Below are 25346 nucleotides of genomic sequence, written 5' to 3'. Positions count from 1 at the left end.
AAACTCATTTTGAGAAAACGGCATTTAAAGATTTAAACGGCTCTAAATGAGATCTCGTCGTTAGCTTTAAATCCCCCTTTGGACATTCATGATTGGTCACTGATAGAAAGGAAATGCCCATATTTGGTTTACACAGCGTTGTGCAGGAGACTCAGAGCTTTACAACGAGACCGGTCACGACAGACGTCAGTGAACAGACGGAGCTCGGCGTGTCGCGCTGGAACACTAACTTCCTGGTAAATTCGGGAGAAACTTACTGCCGCAAGTAAACAAAAGGTGATAAAATAAACATCTTAATGTATATTTTCAACGTTTTCTTTATAGCAGCTTGAAAGAACACATATTGAAGGAGTAAACTAGCCCAAAATCTCAACACTGACCACTGCATGAAAAGCGATGTGTTTGCCTGCCGTGTCTCGCCTTAACCTGTCGTCTTTATTTTTTTATTTTTTTTATGCATGTTTGAATAAATCTGTCATGAAAACAAGTTATGACAGCCAGCGTTCAAATGTTTATATTTTAACAGTTAATTGGAGTAGAAACATAATTTTATCATTAAAAAGTTATTTAAACTGTCATATGTGCAATTTAATTGTTTAAATGGATTAATTAAACTTAATTTTCAGCTTTTGTTTTTGGCTAAATTAATACTTTTAAATTGCTGTTTTGTTTAAAAGTTCAGCTTGTGCGTCACTAGTTTTAATAGAAGTTCGATGCGTGCGTCTGTTCAAGCACAACTAGTTTTCCCTGAGGTTGTTGGGTAATCTTGTGTTTTGCAGACGTACTTAGTAATTGCAAACCTGTTTGTTTTAATTGCTCGACGTCAATGTGAATTGTGGCTATTGTATCAAAACGCTTCTAATTTATATTATGTAAGAGATGCCTGTCACATGCATTATGGATCTATTTCCATATGGTATTTGCGGCATCCCGTTGGAAGAAAATTCAATTAAAATGAATGAAATGATCCAATAAATGTGACATGCATCCACAGCACATGCTCTCAATATATGAGTGGCTTATTGCTTGAACATTTGTTAACCCAGACCAGGCGTTTCGTAAAAAAAAGAACTTTTTCTCCTCCTTTTGTGCATGGATATGTGGGAAAAGTAAACCGGAGTTGGAATTCCTGAAGTATCCATGGAAGCGAGACTCATTCATGGATGAATGCTTGTCTGGAAGTGTTTGAATGAGTTTTAATCTCAATAGCTGTCCTGTAATAATCTCTAAAAGTCAATCTAACTCATGCACTTCCCACAGGATTACAATAGATGATGATTGTTTTTAATGAATTAAACCAATAGCTGTCCCGTTCCAAAAACCTCTTTCAGTAATTCATGCTCGCGTCTGTTCTGCAACACCATAGAGAACTGGAGCTGGCTCGTATGACGGGATATGACAGAAAATAAATCCAGTGACACAAACCAAACCAGTGTTATTTTAGTATTATCTATATACTATTGTAGGTTTCATTCATATTTTGAATTGGCTTTTATTTATTTTTTATCTTCACGCTTCATTTTATTTTTAGTATGTTTTAGTAATATGTGTTTTTGCCCTTTTTTTTTTTTTCATTATTTTTATATTCTTTTTATTTTTCCTATTTACCTTTTTTATTTCAGTTTTAGTAATTTTAGTACCTTGACTTTTTCATTGTCAGGTCGCACCGATTTCAAAAAATGTATCGTCTTGCTATAGAAAAAGGCTGTTTTCTTCTCTATTTCCAAATAGGTAGGAAAACTTCAACACCCATAATGCACTGGGCATGTTGCCGTCCAAGGCCACGCCCACCAGTCTGCTATTGATACGCTTAACAGAGTCAAATACCGCCTTGCTTTAGTAGGAAATACTTCTTAGCAAACTTTTACTCATAATGCTGTCGATTTGTATCGTTCCCGGATGCAAGAATTCAAGGAGTAAACGTTCAGTGGGAGTGAGTTACTTTAAGTTTCCAGTAAAGGATACAATAGATAATGGCTGCAAATAATCATAAATACAAACAGAACGCCGTGAAATGTGCAAAACCTCCATATTTGTAGTCAACATTTAAATCTGGATGACCACGAACACAGTGTTTTAGACCCGACGGAGGGGAAAACAAAACAAAACGCGTCGCGTTCTGGTAAGAAAGCTGTTGTCATAGTGTTACATTTCTACCAGACAAAGTATGATACAATTACCAGTGATAAACCTATACTTACAATAACTCTTCTCTTATGATCCGACTGTCCGTGGCAGGGACGCAGGGATGCAGAAGTATAATCTGTCGTTTTCAAGAAAACCCTGGAGCTGTCAAAAGACATTTCTTGGAGAGTCTCGGAGAACGAGTAAACATTCTGCATTTACTACCGACATTGTAAGAAAACAAAGCAGGTTGAAAATGGCTGAAATTACACTTAACTTATTTAGTTAGTTGTTAATGTAAAAAAAACACAAAAACATCCTTTATTTTTTATTTTTTTAGCCCTATTTATTTTGTTTTCATTTATCTTATCTATACATTAGCCTAAGTTTTAGTTTTTTTTGTGTTTTTGTAAATCTTTTTGTTAATTTTAATGCAATAAATAAATAATCATCTTATATATATATTTTTTTTATTTCAGCCCTATTCTTTAGTTTTCATTTATCTTATCATTATCTATACAGTAGCCTAAGTTTTAGTATTAACATTTTTTTTTGTGTGTGTTTTTGTAATTTTTATAATTTTTCAATACAGCATTTGTATTTGAATTTTAGTTTTACTACTTTTTCATTTTTTATTTTTTATTTCTCATGGTTATTTAAAAGTTATAACATTTTGAGTTGCATTTCCAGCAAAAGTAGCTATATCATGAATATTCCATGACTGTGATGGAGAATCGCTCGGACGCTTGTTGTTAATGCATTAGTGCAGCGTCGCCCTGACTCGTGCTTCGTCTAGTGTTACTCTAGAACAAACAACTGAGGTAAAGCGAGGGATGGGGGAGGAGGAGCGTGACGAAGCAAAAACTCTGCGTCCTCAATCAACGTGTTCCCAGAGAACACAGGAGACGTCGGACACTTTTCCACTGAGGGTTCGTGCGTTCGTCTTGAAGTGATGAGTTGATTGGTCTCAGGGTCACCTGACCCCCTTCTGAAGCTACAAGTACATTGTGTTTTCTGTAAGCGGCCCAAAGGTGATGGTTAGTTATGTGAGATGGTTTTTTGTTTCTAGAAATGTACTTTATGCATGTTTCTCACTACACAAGCTTCACTGCTTCTGTCAATATATATATATTCATAAATACAAGAAAAATACAAATTAAGTAATAAATGAAATGCATGAAAAATTAATTAAATTAAATATGTACAATGTATTTTTGTAACCGTTTGAAGATAATCTGGCTGAGCAGGTCATTAAAGTTAAGTTAAATTAAACTCTTGACTTGTTTATGGTTATTACCTAAAGAACCTGCGGAGGTTGTTAGCACAGTATTGCAAGAATATATATTAGTCAATAAAAACACAAACAATCATAAATATTTAATAAATAAATTAAATTGAATATGTATATTGTGACCAGTGTCATTTTAGCATTATTTATTTGAATTGGCATTTCTTTTTAATTTTTTTTTAATTTTTTGTTTTTAATTTTAATTTGAGTAATTTTTTGTGTTTTTATCTTTTATTTAGTGATTTTATTTTTTTATTTCAGTTTGTACTTTTAGGCAACAATTTCAATAATTTTTCTGTTGACACAATTTTCATTTAATATTTATATTTTATTTTACTTTAGCTTTACTTCAGCTTTTTTTTTCACTTATGATTTTTAATAGCTTTAGTTAACAATAGACTGGGACTGCATTCTTGAAATGCGTCGTCTGAACGTTTGGTTTGCGTTGTTAGAATGTTTCTAGCCTCAATGTTCCAGACAGATGCTAAAAATATCACCGTCTCCTCCTCCTTTCTGATTTAGTCGTCACTTCGTACGTTCGGCTTGCGTTTTCGTATCAGTTTTGGCCTCGTTCCCGGTCCTATTTCTGTCCTATAACTTGTTTAAGAAGGAGTCTGTGTGTTCTCACTGCAGCGTTTGAAGATCCCTGTGTCACTCTGAGCTTTTTATAGCACGTCTGCAGCCGAGGCTCTTTAGGAGAGTAAAATCTTTCCGTTAAGGCCGTCCTGCGTCTGTTTAAGGAGGTTTGGGTGTTGGACTAAACCACAATGATGTCTCCGTCTTTTACCAGAACGCTAAACGCAGCAGAACTGGTCCGTCGGCTTACTGAAAAAGAAAAGATATACGTTGAGGATGGAGAACGTGATTAATTGCTCATGGGATTCACTGAGTGATGGATTGAAAACTCAAGCCCATCAGAAAGATTGATCTTAAATCAATCACACACACACACACTCTCTCTTTTCTCATTTCAGTTCTGTGATTTATTGCTCTTGTCTGGCGCCTCCACATCCGAACATCACCACAATAGCTTGGGATTTATCTGCTGCATTTATTTCATTGCAACTTAGTACATTTTGGTTTGATTTTCAATGCATGTCTCTAGGTTAGGGCTGCGCGGTTAATTGAAATGAATCCGAAATCACAATATGGCTATTATCAGATTGCAAAACCTGCAATTTAATTAAATAAATAGATGTTGCATGTTTTAGAGGAAAGCGCAGCATTGTGTTCATTTACACGTGAGCAGCTCATTGTCCGCCGGTGTTTTCAGTGTCTCAATACACAGCATCTCCTGCTCAACATGATCTCCTTCTGCATCGAATCATTTTAACAGGCATTTGTGAACGTGCGCCAAATATCTTCACACATATGACCCTGGATCACGTCACCAGTCTCGAGTCGCACGGGTATATCTGTGGCAATAGCCAACAATACATTGTATGGGTCAAAATTATCCATTTTTCTTTTATGCCAAAAATCATTAGGATATTAAGTAAAGATCATGTTCTATGAAGATATTTAGTAAATTTCCTACCGTAAATGTATAAAACATTTATTTTTGTGAGTGAATGCAGCACAATCGTGAACATAAATGAACAACTTTAAAGGAGATTTTCTCAATGTTTCGATTTTTTTTGCACCCTCAGATTCCAGATGTACAATAGTTGTATCTCAGCCTATCCTAACAAACCACCCATCAATGGAAAGCTTATTTAGTCAGTGTTCAGATGATGTATAAACCTCAATTTCAGAAAATTGACCCTTGTGACTGGTTTTGTGGTCCAGGGTCACATATTTGAATGTACATATGTACACATACTTATACTTACCAACACAAGAGAAGGGCTTTTAAGGGATCCGGTTTTACGTTAGATTAAAAGTTTTTGTTTCCCCAGATCGTGCAGTGCTATTCCTGGTCTTTTTGTGAACCGTTCATTAGTGCTTGTTCCACCGTTCACGCGCTTTCTCTTTTCTTAGCTCAAAGTCACACACCCAATACTGGCTACGTTTACATGCAACCAAATAATTTGTTAGTACCCATGTCTGGTCATAAATAATTATGACCAGACATGGGTAAATATTAAAGGGGTCATTGACATTGTAATATATTTTGGCTAAAATTCCTCAATGGTTGTGTAAAACAACACCCTTTTTACCTCCTCAAAAACAGCTCCGTTCACAGCGACCCATTTCGGTGCATGTCTCTTTAAATGATAATGAGCAACTGCTCCCCCCCCCACCCTCTTCCAATGGGGCATGTTGACACAAGACACAAAGTGATGCCATGGCAACCTGCTTGGCAGAAAGTATACAAATGGCTGAGGGCGGAAATATGCTAATACGGGAAATTATGCTAATACAGGAAATTATGCTAATACAGGACAGTCCGTCAGTGGTTGTGGGCGGAGCATGAGCAATATGACATCATATTGGTCAGAAAATCCAAACGGCTTGATTGAGTGTTGAGGCTTTTTGAGGATAAAAAAAAAAGAGTGAATGGATTTTTTTTTATTGTGTGGTGATTGTTCACACACTGCAAAGACACATTTATATGCAAACACCATATAAAAGTGAATTTTGCATCCGATGACCCCTTTAAGTCTTGCTGTTTAAATCAATTAAAGAACCAATGTAGGAGAATGGTTATAATGCACAAACAGCGGGAAACTGTATATGCATGTCAAAAAATCTATTCCGATTTGAAGCTTTGTGACATGTAAACGTGCACATCAACCCGATCACTTGTTTAGTGTTCATGTACTGTTCATGTAAACTAGGTTCAGATTCATCAATCGGAATGAATTCAGTCCGATTGAAACAAAAGTTGTTCATGTAAACCTAAATGAATGACGTTCTTCCTCTGTCAGCCTCACATTGGTTCCAGTATGATTTCACCTTCAAGGGCCGATCTCTGGCTCGTTGCCTGTCGATTGCAATCCTCAGAGAGTTTCTGCTGGCTCCACGCCTCGGGACACGGAAACAATGGCTTTCCATTCATCCGCTTAATGGGGAAAGTGCTGGATAATTTACATGGGATAAAGGGGGCGGCTGAAGAGTGAAGAGATTTCTTTGGCTAATACGAGAGCTCCGCAACCATTCATTTCTCTTAACTGACAGAACTTTTCCCATCTATTCTCCATTCCAGCCAAAAACACACTTAGACTCTGTTGCAATATCTAGTGCACTACGTAGGCAGCATGTTAAGACATTAGAGGTGCACTTATAGTCCAAACGGTAGACCGCATAAACTTTATTCTAAGATATCTTATTTTGCCATCTTTGCATGTATAGTATCTGGAGAAGATACTCCCATAATTCATTGCAATGAGCTTGGTTGGACAAACCATCCATGATGGTGACCGCAGCAAGAGAAATGTTGGTGTAAATGTAATTATAAGCAATGTAGCAGCAGACTTTGCACAGTAAAGCAAAACAAGAAAATACTATGGGCCCTATTTTAATGATCTGAAACGCAAGTATCAAGCGTGAAACGCAAGTAACTTTGTTTGCGGATCTCGGGCGCTGTTGCTATTATACCGGCGGGATAAATGACTCTTGCGCCCGACGCAAATCTAAAATGTGTTGGTCTGAAGTAGCTTCATTACTCATAGGTGTGGTTTGGGCTAGGGATGCAACGATACCATTTTTTCAGAACCGATCCGATCCGATACCAAAAATTCTGAGTATCGGCCGATACCGATCCGTACCGATACCAGCGCAGTTTTTTTTTAATCAAGTAGAATTTCTATAACTCTGTGTTGAACTGATAATAAGAACTGAAAAAAGAAAAACAACAACAAAAAATATATGATCATAATCTGACATAAATGCTATTATAAACTAGATTAGTGGATAATTCAGCAGTAAAATTTAGTCTAGAAAAATTACGAGTGCACAATAATTGTATAAAATTTGAACATTTTGTGAAAAAAAAATGTTTAGTGGGGAACAAATTAGACACAATAAGTGTAACACTAAATCTGGTAAAACTTTACACATTGCTCTTTGTATTGTTGTAAAATACATTCATGAAAAACAACAACAAAAATCAAAAATATTAATTATTTTATAGCCTACAATAAAATTGAGACATTTTTTAAATGTATAGCACAGCTGTTTAATGAGGTAGCAACATAATAGATAGGACAGAACAAGAACGGCTATTGATATTGTTTCATTGCGTCACTGTATTATGATATGAAAGGCTCCAATACAGAGCGGCACAAAGCGCTTATGCGCATCCCGAGCGCAGAATGATGCGCTTGAAGCAACATGAGTCACAGCGCGCAGCGCGTCGAGTCCACATTGAAAAGTTTATAGCACAAAGAAAATACATATTGATGCGTAGTGTATTGTACAGTATCTATCTATGCAATAGTCTATTCAGCATTTTCTTTTAACAGTTTTAAATTTCAGTTACTGTGCGCGTGAAGAACAAATAGCTGCTAGTGCTCTGACTTTACTCCAGTGTTGTGATCTAACAGACACCCGGTAGAAAGTAACATGATTAAGGTACAGCAATAAAGTCCAGCAAGATAGAGTTGTTTTATGCGAAACCATAGACCTTTATCTACAGATCAAGTATAATAATAGTAACACTGAATCATCTTGGAGAGAGTTTCATTGTGTTAACTGTTGTAACCGAACGCGACGCGCTGTTTGAATGAAGAATGACTGACAGCGCAGCTGAGGGAAACGTTTAAGTGATCTTGAATTTAACGACTTAAATATGAATTTATATCTCACATTATACTATATAACGGCTTCAGAACAGTTATAATATTGTGCACGAAAACGTATGGTGCTTTATAATGTTTGTGTGCCTTTTGTGGGGCTTAACAATAACACTGAATAGTATACGCACAATATCGGATTTGGATCGGCCTTGTCTGACCGATACCCGATCCGGCAAAAATGGCAGTATCGGAGCCGATACCGATACTGAGTATCGGATCGGTGCATCCCTAGTTTGGGCGTAACGTGAAATAAACCAATCAGAGCGTCATCTCACATTCCCTTTAAGGGCAGGTGCGCTTGTTCCATGGCGGGTTACTATTATAACGGCGGATTTGCCAGACGCACGCCAGGAGCGGTTCACAGCCGAGGAGACCGATGTTCTCGTCAGGGCCGTAAAACACAGAGAAGTGACATTGGGGATGGAGAAACACACACAAATTAGCTTCGGTTAAACAAGCGTATGATAATTTGGGGAAATGTGTAAGCTAGATTTATGCCTATTTTTTTCACATCTTCATGGACACCACAATGATTTCCCTCGTGTGGAATATTTTTCCTTGTATTTATGTATGGTTTGCAAAAATGTCAACTGCTGCGTCTGTGTGTAGATGAGATAAGCAAAGTGTATGTGCGTTGTGCACACGCTACATTATGGCCAAGCATGCGCCCTTAAAATAGCATCTGAATAACGCACCACTGACTTTAGATGAGGTTTCTCCTGGTCAGTGGAGGAATTGTTTTCTGAAACTGCAAAATAGCACCAGGGAACGTTTGCGCCGGAACACGCCTCCTCTTTTCGCTGAACCGCCCCCGGGAGCGCAAGTTCATTCCCTAATTTACCGGCGTGCGTCTGTGGAGGGAAAAGTCTTCTGTGCGCGGGTGCAAAATAGGAATGATACATGCGACGGTGTACAAAGTCAATTGCGCTGGGTGCAAGATAGGGCCCAGTATTAGTCCTTCTAATTCCATGTGCAATTCAATGTTACAGTTCCTTTGTAATTATTTGTAAAATTTACTAGCAGTTTCTGAAGTAAATCCTACATCAATTATTTTCAGTGTACATATATTTTCAGTTTTACTGTAAAATCATACGTTAATATGCAATCGCTTTTATTATCATTTGAGTAACACTAGCTGTAATATGTATGATGCTTTGTCTGAAATGGGTTCTGTGTGAGTTTGTATTATGACTGTCCGCTCGTCATGTAACTTGTTCTGTTGACTTAATCTATTTAAAAGCACTTACCCTGTCTCTTCTTTAGCCACCTTACGCTAATGAGGATATACAGCACAGAATTAGCAGCGGACCGTCACTAATTATATTAGCTTTTGACACTAGTGCAAACTGTACTTTGATACCTTGCAAGCGAAGAGCATTTGGAGTGTTTTTCTTGTTGTAGGAGTTAAACATGACGCAGGTCAAGTCTATCTATTTATTTACTTAATCATTTTTTTATTAAATCTTCAGTCCTTCAGCAGTTTCGTCACATTTCCAGCATAATCTCTCGTCTGCATTTGATGCTCGTTCATACGCAGGTTTCCAGTCTCACTGGAGGAAGATTTTCTGTGTCGTCTTGATTTTTGCAGGAACACACAGATGGAATCTGCATATTGAACCATTTCTGAGTCGCCAGCAGTTCTGCTTCCATTTCTCCCTTTATTTAGTCCTGTCGCTCTTTTAGTCAGTGTCCAAATATAAACTGCCTGTAAATGGATAGGTAGTCAGACACATGGATGGATGGATGCATGGATGGATGGGTGGATGGAACGATATATGGAATGATAGATGGATAGATGAATGGGTGGGTGGATGGAACGATATATGGAATGATAGATGGATGGATGGATGGGTGGATGGAACGATATATGGAATGATAGATGGGTGGGTGGATGGAACGATATATGGAATGATGGATGGGTGGGTGGGTGAGTGGAACGATATATGGAATGATAGATGGGTGGGTGGATGGAACGATATATGGAATGATGGGTGGGTGGGTGAGTGGAACGATATATGGAATGATAGATGGGTGGGTGGATGGAACGATATATGGAATGATGGATGGGTGGGTGAGTGGAACGATATATGGAATGATAGATGGGTGGGTGGATGGAACGATATATGGAATGATGGATGGATGGGTGGGTGAGTGGAACGATATATGGAATGATAGATGGGTGGGTGGATGGAACGATATATGGAATGATGGATGGATGGGTGGGTGAGTGGAACGATATATGGAATGATGGATGGATATATGGAATGATGGATGGATGGATGGAACGATATATGGAATGATAGATGGATGGATGGATGGGTGGGTGTGTGGAATGATATATGGATGGATGGATGGATGGATAGATGGAACGATATATGGAATGATGGATGGATGGAACGACATATGGAACGATGGATGGATGGATAGATAGATGGAACGATATATGGATAGATGGAACGATATATGGATGGATAGATGGATGGGTGGATGGAACGATATATGGAATGATAGATAGATGGATGGATGGATAGATGGAACGATATATGGAATGATGGATGGATGGATAGATGGATGGGTGGATGGAACGATAGATGGATGGGTGGATGGAAGGATAGATGGATGGAACGATATATGGAAGGATAGATGGATGGATGGAATGATATATGGAATGATGGATGGATGGAACGACAGATGGAACGATGGATGGATGGATAGATGGAACAATAGATGGAAGGAACGATAGATAGATAGATAGATATTTCTAGAGATGATAAACTTATGCAATGTTTTATAATTTTAATAATCATACATCAAATATTTAATATGATATTTTCAGTCATTATCTTGTGAAACAGCTCTAAAGAATTGTATTATTTTTTTTCACTTTGAATATAGATAGATACAGAAATAATGTAAGATGACTGGCAGTTCAGTTGTCGTGTGAACATCATGATCTCTGTGTCTTCATCACAACTATCAAACAGTGCTGCCATAGCAACGTGCCACCGCCTGCCCCGTGGAATTGTGGGAGTAAACGCATGGGGATTCTGGGAGTGTGGCATGTGTTAATACAGCTGTGTGAGGCGAGCACTGATTCATTCACACACACACATACACACACACACACGCACACCTTTTTCATGTTTGTTTCTAAATGTGCATTTAAATAAACTTGATACACTCTCATTCGTTAATTACAAAAATCAAAGCGATGTGAAACATGAAGCTTCTATGAGCTAAATGCCAGGAAAAGCAGCACCTCTGCCTTGTTTACGCGACAAACACGATATATAATCATAAATGTTACATTTGAAATGATCTTTGTGTGCAGTTCCTCGGTCTCGTCGTTACTCGTGTGTGTGTGTGAGAGACACTCTGTTCATAGGAAACATCCTCTTCACCTTCAGACTGGCATCATTCAGAGCAATAGTTCACACTGCGTATAAATGCAGTCATGTGACCGGTGTGGAGGAACAGACACACATTCAGTCCTTTAACTATATGTTGTTGCTGTAGGTTTAAGGCTGATTTAGTTGTTGATATTTGTGGTTGCAGCATTTTATATCTTATATATTTTATACAGTGTATATATAACACTGTGATTTCTGTTCCATTTAGTGCAAAAGTTTGGATTCATTAAAAGATGCATTAAATTGATCAAAAGTGACAGTAAAGACATTTATAGTGTTACAAAAGATTATATTGAACCGTTTTCAACATTTAAAATAATCATAAATGTTTCTTGAGCAGCAAATCATCATATCAGAATGATTTCTGAAGGGTCATGTGACACTGAAGACTGGAGTAATGATGCTGAAAATTCAGCTTTGATCACAGGAATAAATTACACTTTACTATATATTCACATAGAAAACAGCTATTTGAAATCGTAATAATATTTAACATTTTTTACTGTATTTTTGATCAAATAAATGCAGACCCCAAACCTTTGAATGGCAGTTTATATCAAAGTATTGCCACAGTGTTTTTCTTTAAATCCATATTTCTCCATATAATCCCATGAACGGAAGTTGATTTCAGCATTTATGATGTTGCGTATCAACTTCTCTATTTATTCTATGGTGAATCCAAAGATGCATCCAAATATTCGACCAAACGTCATAATTACATTTCGTGGTTTTTTTATTTTTTTATTTTTTTATATTGCAGCATTTATTATAAATATCTGTGCACATCATTGTTTTAAGTTCATGTGCCTCAATATTTAATCAAAATATCTCATCTCTTCTCTGAGGATGAGGGCGGGGCAACCTGTCACTCACGTGAGATCAGCCAATAGCAAACCACAACCATCCAATCAATTCCCCACAGACACAATCAAGCCCCGCCCACATTTGTTCGTGTTCCTGAAGCGTTTCACTCTGATATACGCCACAATAGGGATGAAAAGACAAAGTTTCATGCCGACTTTAAACATTTAAGTATTGGTTACTAAAACTGTTGTGTGTGTGATGTTTAAAAGCCTGATTGAATCTGTCCAGTCTCTCTAGTTTGAGAAGTCTGTCTGTCTGTCTGTCTGTCTGTCTGTCTGTCTGTCTGTCTGTCTGTCTGTCTGTCTGTCTGTCTGTCTGTCTGTCTGTCTGTCTGTCTGTCTGTCTGTCTGTCTGTCTGTCTGTCTTCTTTCACGGCACAGCTGGCTCGGGTGCTGTTGTGCCAGTCGGGTTAGAATTAAGAGACTCTTTTACACACACACACACACACACACACACACACACACACACACACACTCTTACAGAGGTGTCCTCTGTCCATCTGGTTGTGGTAGACGGGGTGTGTGAGACTGACTGCGGGACGTCGTAGACGGAGTGTGTGTCTGGGTCATTTGCTCTTTGTCTCTCCCTACTGATAACGTAAACAACACACACATGCAATTATACTTCAGGAACAAGGTATGAAAGGTGTAACTTTGCTACTACTATACTGGATTATAACTTTGAGGAATCTGTACTTGTCTTGTTACATTTACAAGGTGAAAATAATGCTTTTTACTCCATTACACTTTCATGTAGAGTTCAAAGTATATGTCATGTGACTTCAGTCCTTTCTCAATTATTTTTTAAACCGATCAGTAAAATGTTAGTGCTTCAGCCCCGACAGTTGTACCTAACACTGCATAGATAACGTTACGCATCACAGACAAGCCTATATTTACCGAAAAAAAGCTTTTCGTGACCATTAGCTGTAACATCAATCTGTCAATGAACTAACGTATACATCAGTAAACACATAGCGTTCGCATCTCACTACTCTACCCTGCCAGTACACACAAAGATAGATCAAAGTGACATTACGTTAACCAACCATTCAGAAACATCCTGTTCGAGCCTTAATTGTCGAACCGTCATCTTGTTCCGGGTCCGACTCCGGTTTAAATTGATACGGTTGCACAGTGTCCTCAGAGACTCCCGCTGCCATTCTCTCTCCAAAATATACCCTCAACTGTTGTCAAGGCAACACTCCACGTGTGTTGTGTCCGGTTGTGTCAAAACGCCCACAGAACAGAGGGGCGGGGTGAGCAAAGCTCATTATCATTTAAAGACACATGCACTTAAACGGCGTGCTGAAAACAGAGCTGGTTTTGACCAGGTAAAATGAGTGTTTTCTTACAATACTAATGAGAATTTTTAATTAAAGTATATTACAAACTTTTAATTTAGACCCTAAAGAATCATATTAGCTTGTACAAAAATGGCATTATATGACCCCTTTAACAGTAAAAATAGCATTTTTCTTTATTCTAATGTGACTTTGAAAGCCACGGGTGAGTAAATAATAGAACGTTAGTGAACTATCCCTATCAGACAGACATTGATTTTTATTTTTTTATTATAACTTGAGTCTGAACGCAATTCATGATTATTAGTCTAAAAGTCACTAAATTCAAATGCCAAACCACTGTAAATATAATCTGCTGAAAATATTCAGGATATTGGTTTAAATTACAAAAATTTAAAAGTCTACTACCTCTTGTTTTCAAAAGTCAATTAAATTATATTTATATTTTACAATGTTAAAATCTAATAAAATATAGATACTTTTTTTTTTTTTTTTTTTTTTTTTTTTTTGAGTGGGTACTTAATTTAATAATAAAAAACAGTTTGAGACCCTATCTGGACACTTACTGAACTTCTGAATAGTCATGGCTAAAATGCTGTTTAATATAATATATGCATGGCACATAATATATGAATTTAGTCTTTTCTTGTTTGACATGTTAAAATAATTACAGTCCAGTTCAAATCAACTTAGTAACTGTTTTTGTTGCAAAATTTCACTTGGTGTTTTCGCGGCCGTTCGTCCGGCCTTTGACCTTTTGACCTCAGAGTTCTGCCAGTATTGTAATTTACATATGTCCTCCTCTGGGGTCACTTTTGCATTAAAGTACTTTCTTAAATAAAGCTCCTGGTCTTATTTTCTGAATCATGTCCAAATGCGATGACTTTCTCCACGTCTGAATGCTAATGTTTGTCTGCTTCTCTGCGTAACGCCTCCGTCCAGTGACCCAGCGCTGGTGTGCTCGAAACATTCATTTGGCTGTAAACTGTAACTTGTCCTGTGTGGCAATGTATGCGTGAACGGCTGCACGAAGTAGAAAGAAGTGATGAAACTGGCAGAACACTGTGTTAACCTGCATTTTCTAGTTCAGAGCGAAAGTCTTCAGATGTTTCTCACGCTGTAATATGACATCTGGACCATTCCTAATTTCTTCTGGAAACAGTCTTGTTTTGATTGTTGCACGTTGTAAAGTGTGTGTGTGTGTGGTTTATTTCTTCCCCCGCGTCTGATGGTCTTTCACCTCGTCCTGTGATGTGAACAGCGGCTCAAGGTCTCTTTAGATCAATGTTTAATCCACTATAGATGCCGGTGATCACGTACCCTGTGAAGAGCCATTTCTGACGCACATGAAGCTTGAAAATTGTGTGAAATGAGCTGGTTTAGTCGAAGGACACGATCCTGTGTGTGTGTGTGTGTTTCCATTCGTATATACAGCATCGAGTGCTTTATTTACTACAGATTTTTGTATTATGTGTTGAAGTGTATAATCAAAAAACTTTAGAATAATAAATAATAATAATTTGTAATAATAATAGTTATTTTATAGTTCTATAATTGATAAATAATCTTTTTATTTTATGTTATATTTTTACAAGTAACTTTATTTGCAAAATAGTTTTAATAATAGTAAATAATATTATAAATTTTATGTAATATGTAATTTTTTATTTTATAATAAATTTTATTTTATTAAAAATATATTTATTTTATAATATTTTTTCAATTTATATTTTACAAGTAATTTGCTAAATAGTTTTAATAATAATAATGAATAACAATAATAATCAGATTTTTTTGTGCATCCGTATTCCATACAAACAATCATAGTAAACCTGGAGCTCATTCATACCTAAGTAAATGTCATATGAACAATTATTCAGTAATTGCTCATAACTCACGCTGATAGACATTGAATATGGTTGTTTTTCTCTGATGACAGCTGTTATGGTTGTCTGTCATCTCTTTCTAATAGTTCATTTGTCCTGTACTCGCGCCGTCAGTCATGCATCTCAGGTTGATTGTATTTTCTGACCGGAGCAGAACGGATACGTCACTGCTGTGAATGTCAGATGAGAGACACAGGTTTCCACTGTCCATATGTCCAGACATGTTTAAATGACACATCATGTGACCCACTATGTTCATATCTCATGCAGTTCATGTACATTTGCATTCATGCATTAAGTTCATGTACATTCATGTGTTTTGAACTGTTTGTTTTATGAAGTTGATATCTAATAATGTGTGTGTGTGTGTTGTGTGTGTTTTCAGGGTGAGGAGGGACCGCCCAGCCTGGAGTATATTCAGGCCCGGGACCTGTTCCCCCAGAAAGAGCTGGTCAAAGAAGACGACGCTCTACAGGTCAGTTTCACTCACCAGACCACGAGTTTCGCCTCATGTCCTTCTCTAAATTACTTATTTGTAAAATGATTAATGATTATTAATAATAATAATAATAATAATAAAAAAATTGTATGATGATTATAATTAGATACAATTATTAGGTATTATAATGAATTTTAATAATAATTATTAGAGATGCACAGATTTCTCCGCCGATACAGATCGCAGATTATTCAGAATTATATCTGCCCTTACTGATTATTAAGAATATCATCTGCCGATACAGTTATTCAGAATTATATCTGCCCATACCGATTATTCAGAATGATATCTGCCGATACCGATTATTCAGAATATCATCTGCCGATACAGTTATTCAGAATTATATCTGCCCATACCGATTATTCAGAATGATATCTGCCGATACCGATTATTCAGAATTATATCTGCCCATACCGATTATTCAGAATTATATCTGCCCATACCGATTATTCAGAATATCATCTGCCGATACCGATTATTCAGAATATCATCTGCCGATACAGTTATTCAGAATTATATCTGCCCATACCGATTATTCAGAATGATATCTGCCGATACCGATTATTCAGAATTATATCTGCCCATACCGATTATTCAGAATTATATCTGCCCATACCGATTATTCAGAATATCATCTGCCGATACCGATTATTCAGAATATCATCTGCCGATACAGTTATTCAGAATTATATCTGCCCATACCGATTATTCAGAATGATATCTGCCGATACCGATTATTCAGAATTATATCTGCCCATACCGATTATTCAGAATTATATCTGCCCATACCGATTATTCAGAATATCATCTGCCGATACCGATTATTCAGAATATCATCTGCCGATACAGTTATTCAGAATTATATCTGCCCATACCGATTATTCAGAATGATATCTGCCGATACCGATTATTCAAAATATCATCTGCCGATACAGTTATTCAGAATTATATCTGCCCATACCGATAATTAAGAATTATATTTGCAGATACCGGTTATTCAAAATATCATCTGAAGATACAGTTATTCAGAATTATATCTGCCGATACCGATTATTCAAAATATCATCTGCCGATACAGTTATTCATAATTATATCTGCTGATACCGATTATTCAGAATTATATCTGCCGATACAGATTATTCAAAATATCACCTGCCGATACAGTTATTCAGAATGATATCTGCCCATACCGATAATTAAGAATGATATCTGCCGATACAGTTATTCAGAATGATATCTGCCAATACCGATTATTCAGAATTATATCTGGCAATACCGATTATTCAGAATGATATCGGTCGATATCAGTAGTTTGATTTTCTTAAGGAAACAAAACACTTTCCCAACTAATGCTGTAAACTATACAGGAAACCCTCTCATTTGGTACATTACTATAATATTAGAGGTTAAAATTGACAAAAGAGTCCAAACTATTATATTTGCATGCTATTTAATTTCAGATATAATAATTACTCTCAAATAAAAACTAAAAAGTTCGTAAACAACTCCGTTGCACATAAGCTAGTTTTCATAAACGCTTGTATTCATGACCAGTTTATTCAAACATACATATATAATTAACAGTAAATAATCTCCTCTCTAGTGTTTATTTATAGCTAACTAATGAAGTGTGAACATTGGAGAACCTTCCTGAGGCAAATGTAACGTTAAGTAACAATGTTCACAAGCTGTTTTAATGACGTCTTTCCGCGATTGAAACACTGAGCGATTACATTAAAAAGGATACATTTCTGTAAGTTATACTGTATCTTTCAACAAACCCTTTGATGCTCTTGCATGTTATTTAAGAACACCATTTATTGAATGAATTTTGTGATAAAATGGACAATTTCAAAGCTGAGGCTGTTTCTAAGTGCTTTTATCGGCCGATACAGATTATTGGCCGATACGTCGGTGCATCTCTAATAATTATTATTCTTTATAATAATAATAATGATGATAATAATATAAATATAATAAATATATTTTTAAATGTATACATACAATAATCTTATACGTGGGTCAACACACCTCAGTGTAATATCAGTGTAAATATCAGTGTAAAGGAAAAGAAATGAGGGATCTAGAATGGTTGGGGAGATGGTGAATAACAGATGTGGAGGTGAAAAGGATGAAATGAATCAAAAGGACGAAGCAATGACACGGTACATCAGGGACAACCAGAGACGAGACGGGAGAACTTGACATTGCCTGTTACTCAATGACTTTGCACAAACCTGCGAGTCTAAATGCAGCACTTAAAGTCCAGATGAAGGACTCTCAGCAGCACATGTTCCTGGTCTCACTGTGATCGATTCATCAGAGCACATTACTGTAAGGTTGATGTTTGTGCGTGTAAAACTCGCTGCAACAGTTTTGGACTGTTGTAAGGAAAACAATCCCTTAGGACTGGACATCTTTTGACCATAGCAACCATCAAAAACACCCTAGCAACAGCATTGCAGTCACCCCCAACACCATAGTGTCGTGTGATGAGTTTTGCACCTCTTACAGTACACTTACCTAAAATAGCTCGCTCAAAAGCACAATGGTGGAACTTTAATATTTTTTCTTTTATATTAGTTTATTTTAATATAAATTTTTTTGTATTATTATTATTTTTCAAACCAGTTTTTTCCAGTAATGTGCTCAAAGGCACAATGGTGGGACATTTTATATTTTTATTATTTTATATTTTATTATTATTTATTTTTATATTATTTTCAAAATACATTTTTTTTTTTGTATTATTTTGTTTTGTTTTTTGTTTTGTTTTGTTTTGTTTTCCAGTAATGTGCTCAATCACAATGGTGGGACTTTTAGATTTTTATAATATTTGTATATTATTTTATTAAATATTTATTTTTATATATATCTTTGTATATCAAACCAGTTTTTTCAGTAACATGCTCAAAAGCACAATGGTGGGACTTTTCATTTCATTTTATTTCATTCCATTTTATTTATTATTTATTTTGTCCCTGTAAATGGCTCATAACCTTCCAAAACATGCTAAAGGTTTTACTTTTATTTTATTTTTTTATTTTATTTTATTTACGAATATCTTGAAGCAGCTCCCAGCTTGTCTGACACACTTTCTTATTTCCGTTGTTCCTTTTGCAGGGAATGGATTGTTCTGTCCTGGTTAATATCCCCAGATACACAAATCATTTATGATTCACTGTATGTGCAGTGCTTACTGTCACCCTAATTATTAATACATAAACCGCAGACGATAACAATACTTGAATATTCAGTATCTGCATTACAGGTCATTTTTCTCTTTTGCAATTTAAATCCCGTTTGTGGCTGGGTCGTGTTTTTAACCCCTTGTTGTTGCAAAATTATGACATGTTTGCAAGTTCAGTAATTCAGTAATTGTAAGATTCAGTTTTCAGACAGAATATCAGTGGTTTTGATGGTCTAGATGCATTTAAAAATGAATTAAGAGGATGAAAAATGATCCCACATGTTTCTGTATTTGGTGACATTACAGTCTCTCATGCAGTTTTACATGCAAGTGTGATTTTTAAGGGGGTTTAAATATTTGTCCTTAAAGATGTCCACATGCATCCAGTTACATTGGGATGCAGATGCAAAGATGTGCATGCTGGGATCCTGATAACAATGCCATGCATCTGTGCTCATATATTTTGTATATTGCGTAACAGTCGCTAATGCAAGCATCCTCCCGTCTTTGTTTATTTGGACTTAAAGCGATGCGTGATCACCTGACCCCTTTGAAGCATCACTGCTTTCATGACTCGTTGTGTGTCGCAGCTCCATGAAATATGGATGCAGTTTTCCCATTTATCAGCAGAATACACCAGCGCTTACAGACACCACCATGCTTTATTTCTCCGTTCACATTCTTCATGGAGTACAAGTATAAAATTGCCTATAAATATCTCTTAAATACGAGCTGTTACATCAGCGGCTGGTGTAAATCTGAGTGTATAATGGCTGAAAGATGGATGTGATATGACTGTATATTCTCCTGACATGCTGTTATCAGTCACTTGGTCGTTTATTATCTTGAAGGTCGAGACATGCGCATTCTTGCACTAATAGAGCGGTTTAAATGACATTGCACGCATACTCATAACCTTAATGATAGGCTGTAAGTCTTGATTTCATTCATGAGGATTTGATTGAAAGCATCGTCGAGTTATTAATATGTAGTTGTAGACATCATGGCGGCTCTTTAGGTCAAGTCACTTCAGAAAGCAAGTTAGTGGATTTTATTCCATCTTTCATCAAAATATAATAAGCATGCGATTTGATTTTACGTGCATTCACATCTTTAATATGTCTTTCATGTCTGTATTAGCATTCATCACCTTTGTACATCTTGTCCAGATGTCTTTCTAGGCAAGGTCATCTTTCACTATATATAAAAATCCTGTATAGAGAGTGAATGAATGAACACACACACACACACACACACACACACACACACACACACACACACACACACACACACACACACACACACACACACACACACACACACAGAGAGAATACATACACACACACACACACAGAGAGAGAGAATACATACACACACACACACACACAGAGAGAGAGAATACATACACACACACACACACAGAGAGAGAGAATACATACACACACACAGAGAGAGAGAATACATACACACACACACACACACACAGAGAGAGAGAATACATACACACACACACACACACACACAGAGAGAGAGAATACATACACACACACACACACACACACACACACACACACGCACACACACACACACACACAGACAGAGAGAGAGAGAGAATACATACACACACACACACACACACACACACACACACACACACACACACACAGAGAGAGAGAATACATACACACACACATATCTATATATACAGTGGTGGTCAGAATTGATGGCACCCCTGATAAATATGATAAAAAATGGCTGTGAAAAATAAATTTGCATTGTTTATGCTTTTGATCTTTCATTCAAAAAATTCACAAAATTCTAACCTTTCATTGAAGTAAAAGAATTGAAAGTGGGGGGTAAATCACATTATAAATAAATGGTTTTTCTCCAAAACACGCTGGCCATAATTGTTGGCACCCTGTTATTAAATACTTTTTGCAACCTCCTTTTGCCAAGATAACAGATCTGAGTTTTCTTCTATAATGCCTGATGAGTTTGGAGAACATCTGACAAGAGATCAGAGATCATTCCTCCATACATGTAAGCCTCCTCCATATAAGCCAGCAGCCATATCACCCTGTAGCCCAAGACTGGTTGCCCACTGAAGCTAAGCAGGGCTGAGCCTGGTTAGTACCTGGATGGGAGACCTCCTGGGAAAACTAGGTTGCTGCTGGAAGAGGTGTTAGCGAGGCCAGCAGGGGGTGCTCACCCTGTGATCGGTGTGGGTCCTAACACCCCAGTGTAGTGACGGGGACACTATACTGCCAAAAGAGCACCGTCCTTCGGATGAGACGTTAAACCGAGGTCCTGACTCTCTGTGGTCATTAAAAATCCCAGGATGTCCTTTGAAAAAGAGTAGGGGTGTAACCCCGGCATCCTGGCCAAATTTGCCCCTTAGCCTCTGTCCATCATGGCCTCCTACTCATCCCCATACACTGATTGGCTTCATCACTGTCTCCTCTCCACCAGTAAGCTGGTGTGTGGTGGGCGTTCTGGCGCAATATGGCTGCCGTCGCATCATCCAAGTGGATGCTGCACATTGGTGGTGGTTGAGGAGATTCCCCCCTTCCATATGTAAAGCGCTCTGAGGTCTCAGAAAAAGCGCTATATAAATGTAACAAATTATTATACAGAATCTCTCCAGATCCTTCAGATTCCCAGATCCATGTTGGTGCTTCTTCTCTTCAGTTCGCTCCACTCATCAGGTCAGGGGACTGTGACGGTCATGGCAGAAGCTTCATTTTGTGCTCAGTTACACATTTTTGTGTTGATTTTGATGTTTGTTTTGGACCGTTGTCCTGATGGAAGATCCAACCACGGCCCATTATAAGATTTCTAGCAGAGGCCGTCAGGTTTAGATTTTTTATCTGTTGGTATTTGCTAGAATCCATAATACCATGTATCTGAACAAGATGTCCAGGACCTCCAGCAAATAAATAGGCCCACAACATATAAGATCCAGCTGTGTATTTAACCGTAGGCATGGGGTACTCTTCATCCCTGTTTGCACCGAACACATCTGCTGGGTTTGCTGCCAAAAAGCCCTTTTTTTTGTTTCATCTGATCATAGAATCCGGTCCCTTTTGAAGGTCCAGTCGTGTCTGACCACTGAATATGCTGGAGTTTGTTCTTGGAGGAGCGAGGAGGATTTTTCTTACAACCCTCCCAAACAACATGTGGGGATGTAGGGGTTGTTTGATCATGTTTTTTAGGCTTTCTGACCCCCAAGACTCAACTAATCTCTGCAATTCTCCATCTGTGATCCTTGGAGAGTCTTTGGCCACTCAAACCATCCTCCTCACTATCCATTAAGACAATATAGACACATGTCCTCTTCCTGGCAGATTCGTAACATCTTTAGTTGATTATAACTTCTTAATTATTGCCCTGATGGATATTTTAGATATTTTCTTACAGCCACTTTCTATTTTGTGAAGCTCAACAATCTTTTGCTGCACATCAGAACTATATTCTGTGGTTTTACTCATTGTGATGTGATGATTAAGGGGATTTGGCCTTTGTGTTTCCTCATATTTAAACTCCTGTGAAACACTAAGTCATGGCTGGACAGTTTCATGTTCCTGGTCACCCTGGTGTGCTAAAAAAGGTAAATATTAATGGGAATATACTTCAGAGATATTTTTCTCATAAAAAAAATTCTAGGGGTGCCAACAATTATGGCCAGCGTGTTTTGGAGAAAAACATTTATTTCATAATGTGATTTACCCCCCAATTTCAATTATTTTACTTCAATGAAAGGTGAGATTTTTGCGATTTTTTTTTTTTTTTTTTTTTTTTTTTTTTTTGAAGGAAAGATCAAAAGGATAAACAATGCAGATTTATTTTTTACAGCCATTTTTTTATCATATTTATCAGGGGTGCCATCAATTCTGACCACCACTGTATGTGTATATATATATGTGTGTGTGTGTATGTATATGTATATAATATGTGTATATATGTGTGTTCTATTCATTCTATTTAGTGACAGATATCACACACACACACACACACACACTTGTGTCTAATGCAGTGGATGCAAACCCTGATCTCACCTTCAGAAAGAGCTGGAAAGACAAACATTCCCTTGTTAGCTGTAGTAAGAACCTCTTAAATCCAGCCTGAACCGCTCCAGTGTTTGGGGTTTGAAGCGTTTCTACAGAGAGTCAGTGTGCCAGGCTCAGCGCAGGGCTTTAACTGGCCAACTACACAAGCCGCTGGCACAGATGGCATTACGGGAAAGGAAAATTGGAAGCAGAGGTGATGCATAGCTACAGAAAAACCTCCAGAAGAGCCGAGAAAGCCCACATTCTGCAGATGTGTGGGATAAAAACAAACCCGATTTTGCTTTTAAAAACGTATTAATTTCTATGCCAGCTAATCAACCTTTCTCTCCTATAAATGTGTCCCGTTCCAGGTCCCGTTCCCTGTCCTACAGGGCGAGTGTGTGGAGTTTCTGGGCCGAGCGGACGATGCCATCATCGCCATCTCCAACTACAGACTTCACATCAAATTCAAAGACTCCATCATCAACGTAAGAGCGCCGACAACACACACACACATACACACTTCAGTCCTTTCACAGTCTGTCTGCTCGGCACGGTTTGATCTCCGTGACCTTTGACCCCAGAGCTCTGGGAGGTCTGAACAGAGACTGAGCTCATGTTGGCACACCAGACTCTTTTTCTCTTCTTCTTCTCTTTCTTTCCGCCCACATCCTCCCTCGGCTTCAAGCGCTGTTCCCTCATTAGTGCAGCTGAAGTTTAGAATAGTTGTAAATGTGATTAGTGTAATCTAAATATAAAACACTTTCTCCTGCATCAGTTTAATTGCCGTGTTCAGGAAAGCTGTTTTGAAGCAGATGTATTTTTTCTATTGTTTAGCGCTGTTAGCAGAGCAATTTATGACTTTGATCAAAACAATTTTGTCACTTGTGTGTGTGTGTGTGTGTGTGTGTGTGTGTGTGTGTGTGTGTGTGTGTGTGTGTGTGTGTGTGTGTGTGTGTGTGTGTGTGTATATTAGTATGTGTTTTTTTAATATATATATATATATATATATATATATATATATATATATATATATACAGTACCAGTCAAAAGTTTGGAAACATTACTATTTTTAATGCTTTTGCAAGAAGTCTCTTATGCTCATCAAGCCTGCAGTAAAAAAAAACAAAAAAAAAACAGTAATATTATGAAATATTATTACAATTTAAAATAATGGTTCTTTTTTTTAATATACTTTAAAATGTAATTTATTTTTGTGATGCAAAGCTGAATTTTCATCAGCTAGTACTCCAGTCTTTGGTGTCTTAATATGATCCTTCAGAAATCATTCTAATATGATGATTTATGATCAATGTTGGAAACAGTTGTGCTGCTTAATATTTTTTTATAACCTGAGATACGTTTTTCAGGATTATTTGATGAATAAAAAGTAAAAAAGAACTGTATTTATTTAGAATAGAAATCTTTTGTAACAATATACACTACCGTTCAAAAGTTTGGGAACAATAACTATTTTTTTTTTTTAAGAAATTAATACTTTAATTCAACAAGAATGCGTTAAATTGATAAAAGGTGATGGTAACGATTTATATTGTTAGAAATGTTTTTATTTTGAATAAATGCTGTTTTTATGAATAAATGCTGTTAACGTTTTACTCCTCAATGAATCCTGAAAAAAGTATTTCAAAAAAATATTTGAAATATTTCATTGATAATAACTGAGTATCAAATCATCATATTAGAATGATTTCTGAAGGATCATAAGACACCAAAGACTGGAGTACTTGCTGATGAAAATTCAGCTTTGCATCACAAAAATAAATTACATTTTAAAGTATATTAAAAAAGAGAACCATTATTTTAAATTGTAATAATATTTCATAATATTACTGTTTTTTTTTTTTTTTATTTTTTTTTTTAACTGCAGGCTTGATGAGCATAAGAGACTTCTTGCAAAAGCATTAAAAATAGTAGTGTTTCCAAACTTTTGACTGGTACTGTGTGTATATATATGTGTGTATATGTATATGTGTAGA

General features: G+C 36.9%; 1 protein-coding gene across 4 annotated transcripts in view; it reads left to right on the top strand.

Annotated features, from left to right (window-relative positions):
- mtmr4 (myotubularin related protein 4) overlaps nt 1-25346 on the top strand; it is a 92905-nt gene that overhangs the window by 33039 nt on the left and 34520 nt on the right. For all 4 annotated transcript variants that reach the window (XM_084413859.1, XM_084413860.1, XM_084413861.1 and 1 more), the window contains 2 exons: nt 16000-16089; nt 23721-23837. In XM_084413859.1, the coding sequence (XP_084269985.1) occupies nt 16000-16089; nt 23721-23837 (207 nt within the window). The remainder of the gene's footprint in view (nt 1-15999; nt 16090-23720; nt 23838-25346) is intronic.

This window comes from Rutilus rutilus, assembly GCF_951802725.1.
Source record: "Rutilus rutilus genome assembly, chromosome: 7".
In the NCBI taxonomy this organism is placed as follows: Eukaryota; Metazoa; Chordata; class Actinopteri; order Cypriniformes; family Leuciscidae; genus Rutilus; species Rutilus rutilus.
The sequence above is the reverse complement of the archived record's forward strand: the minus strand, read 5'-3'. Positions and strand labels throughout refer to the sequence as shown.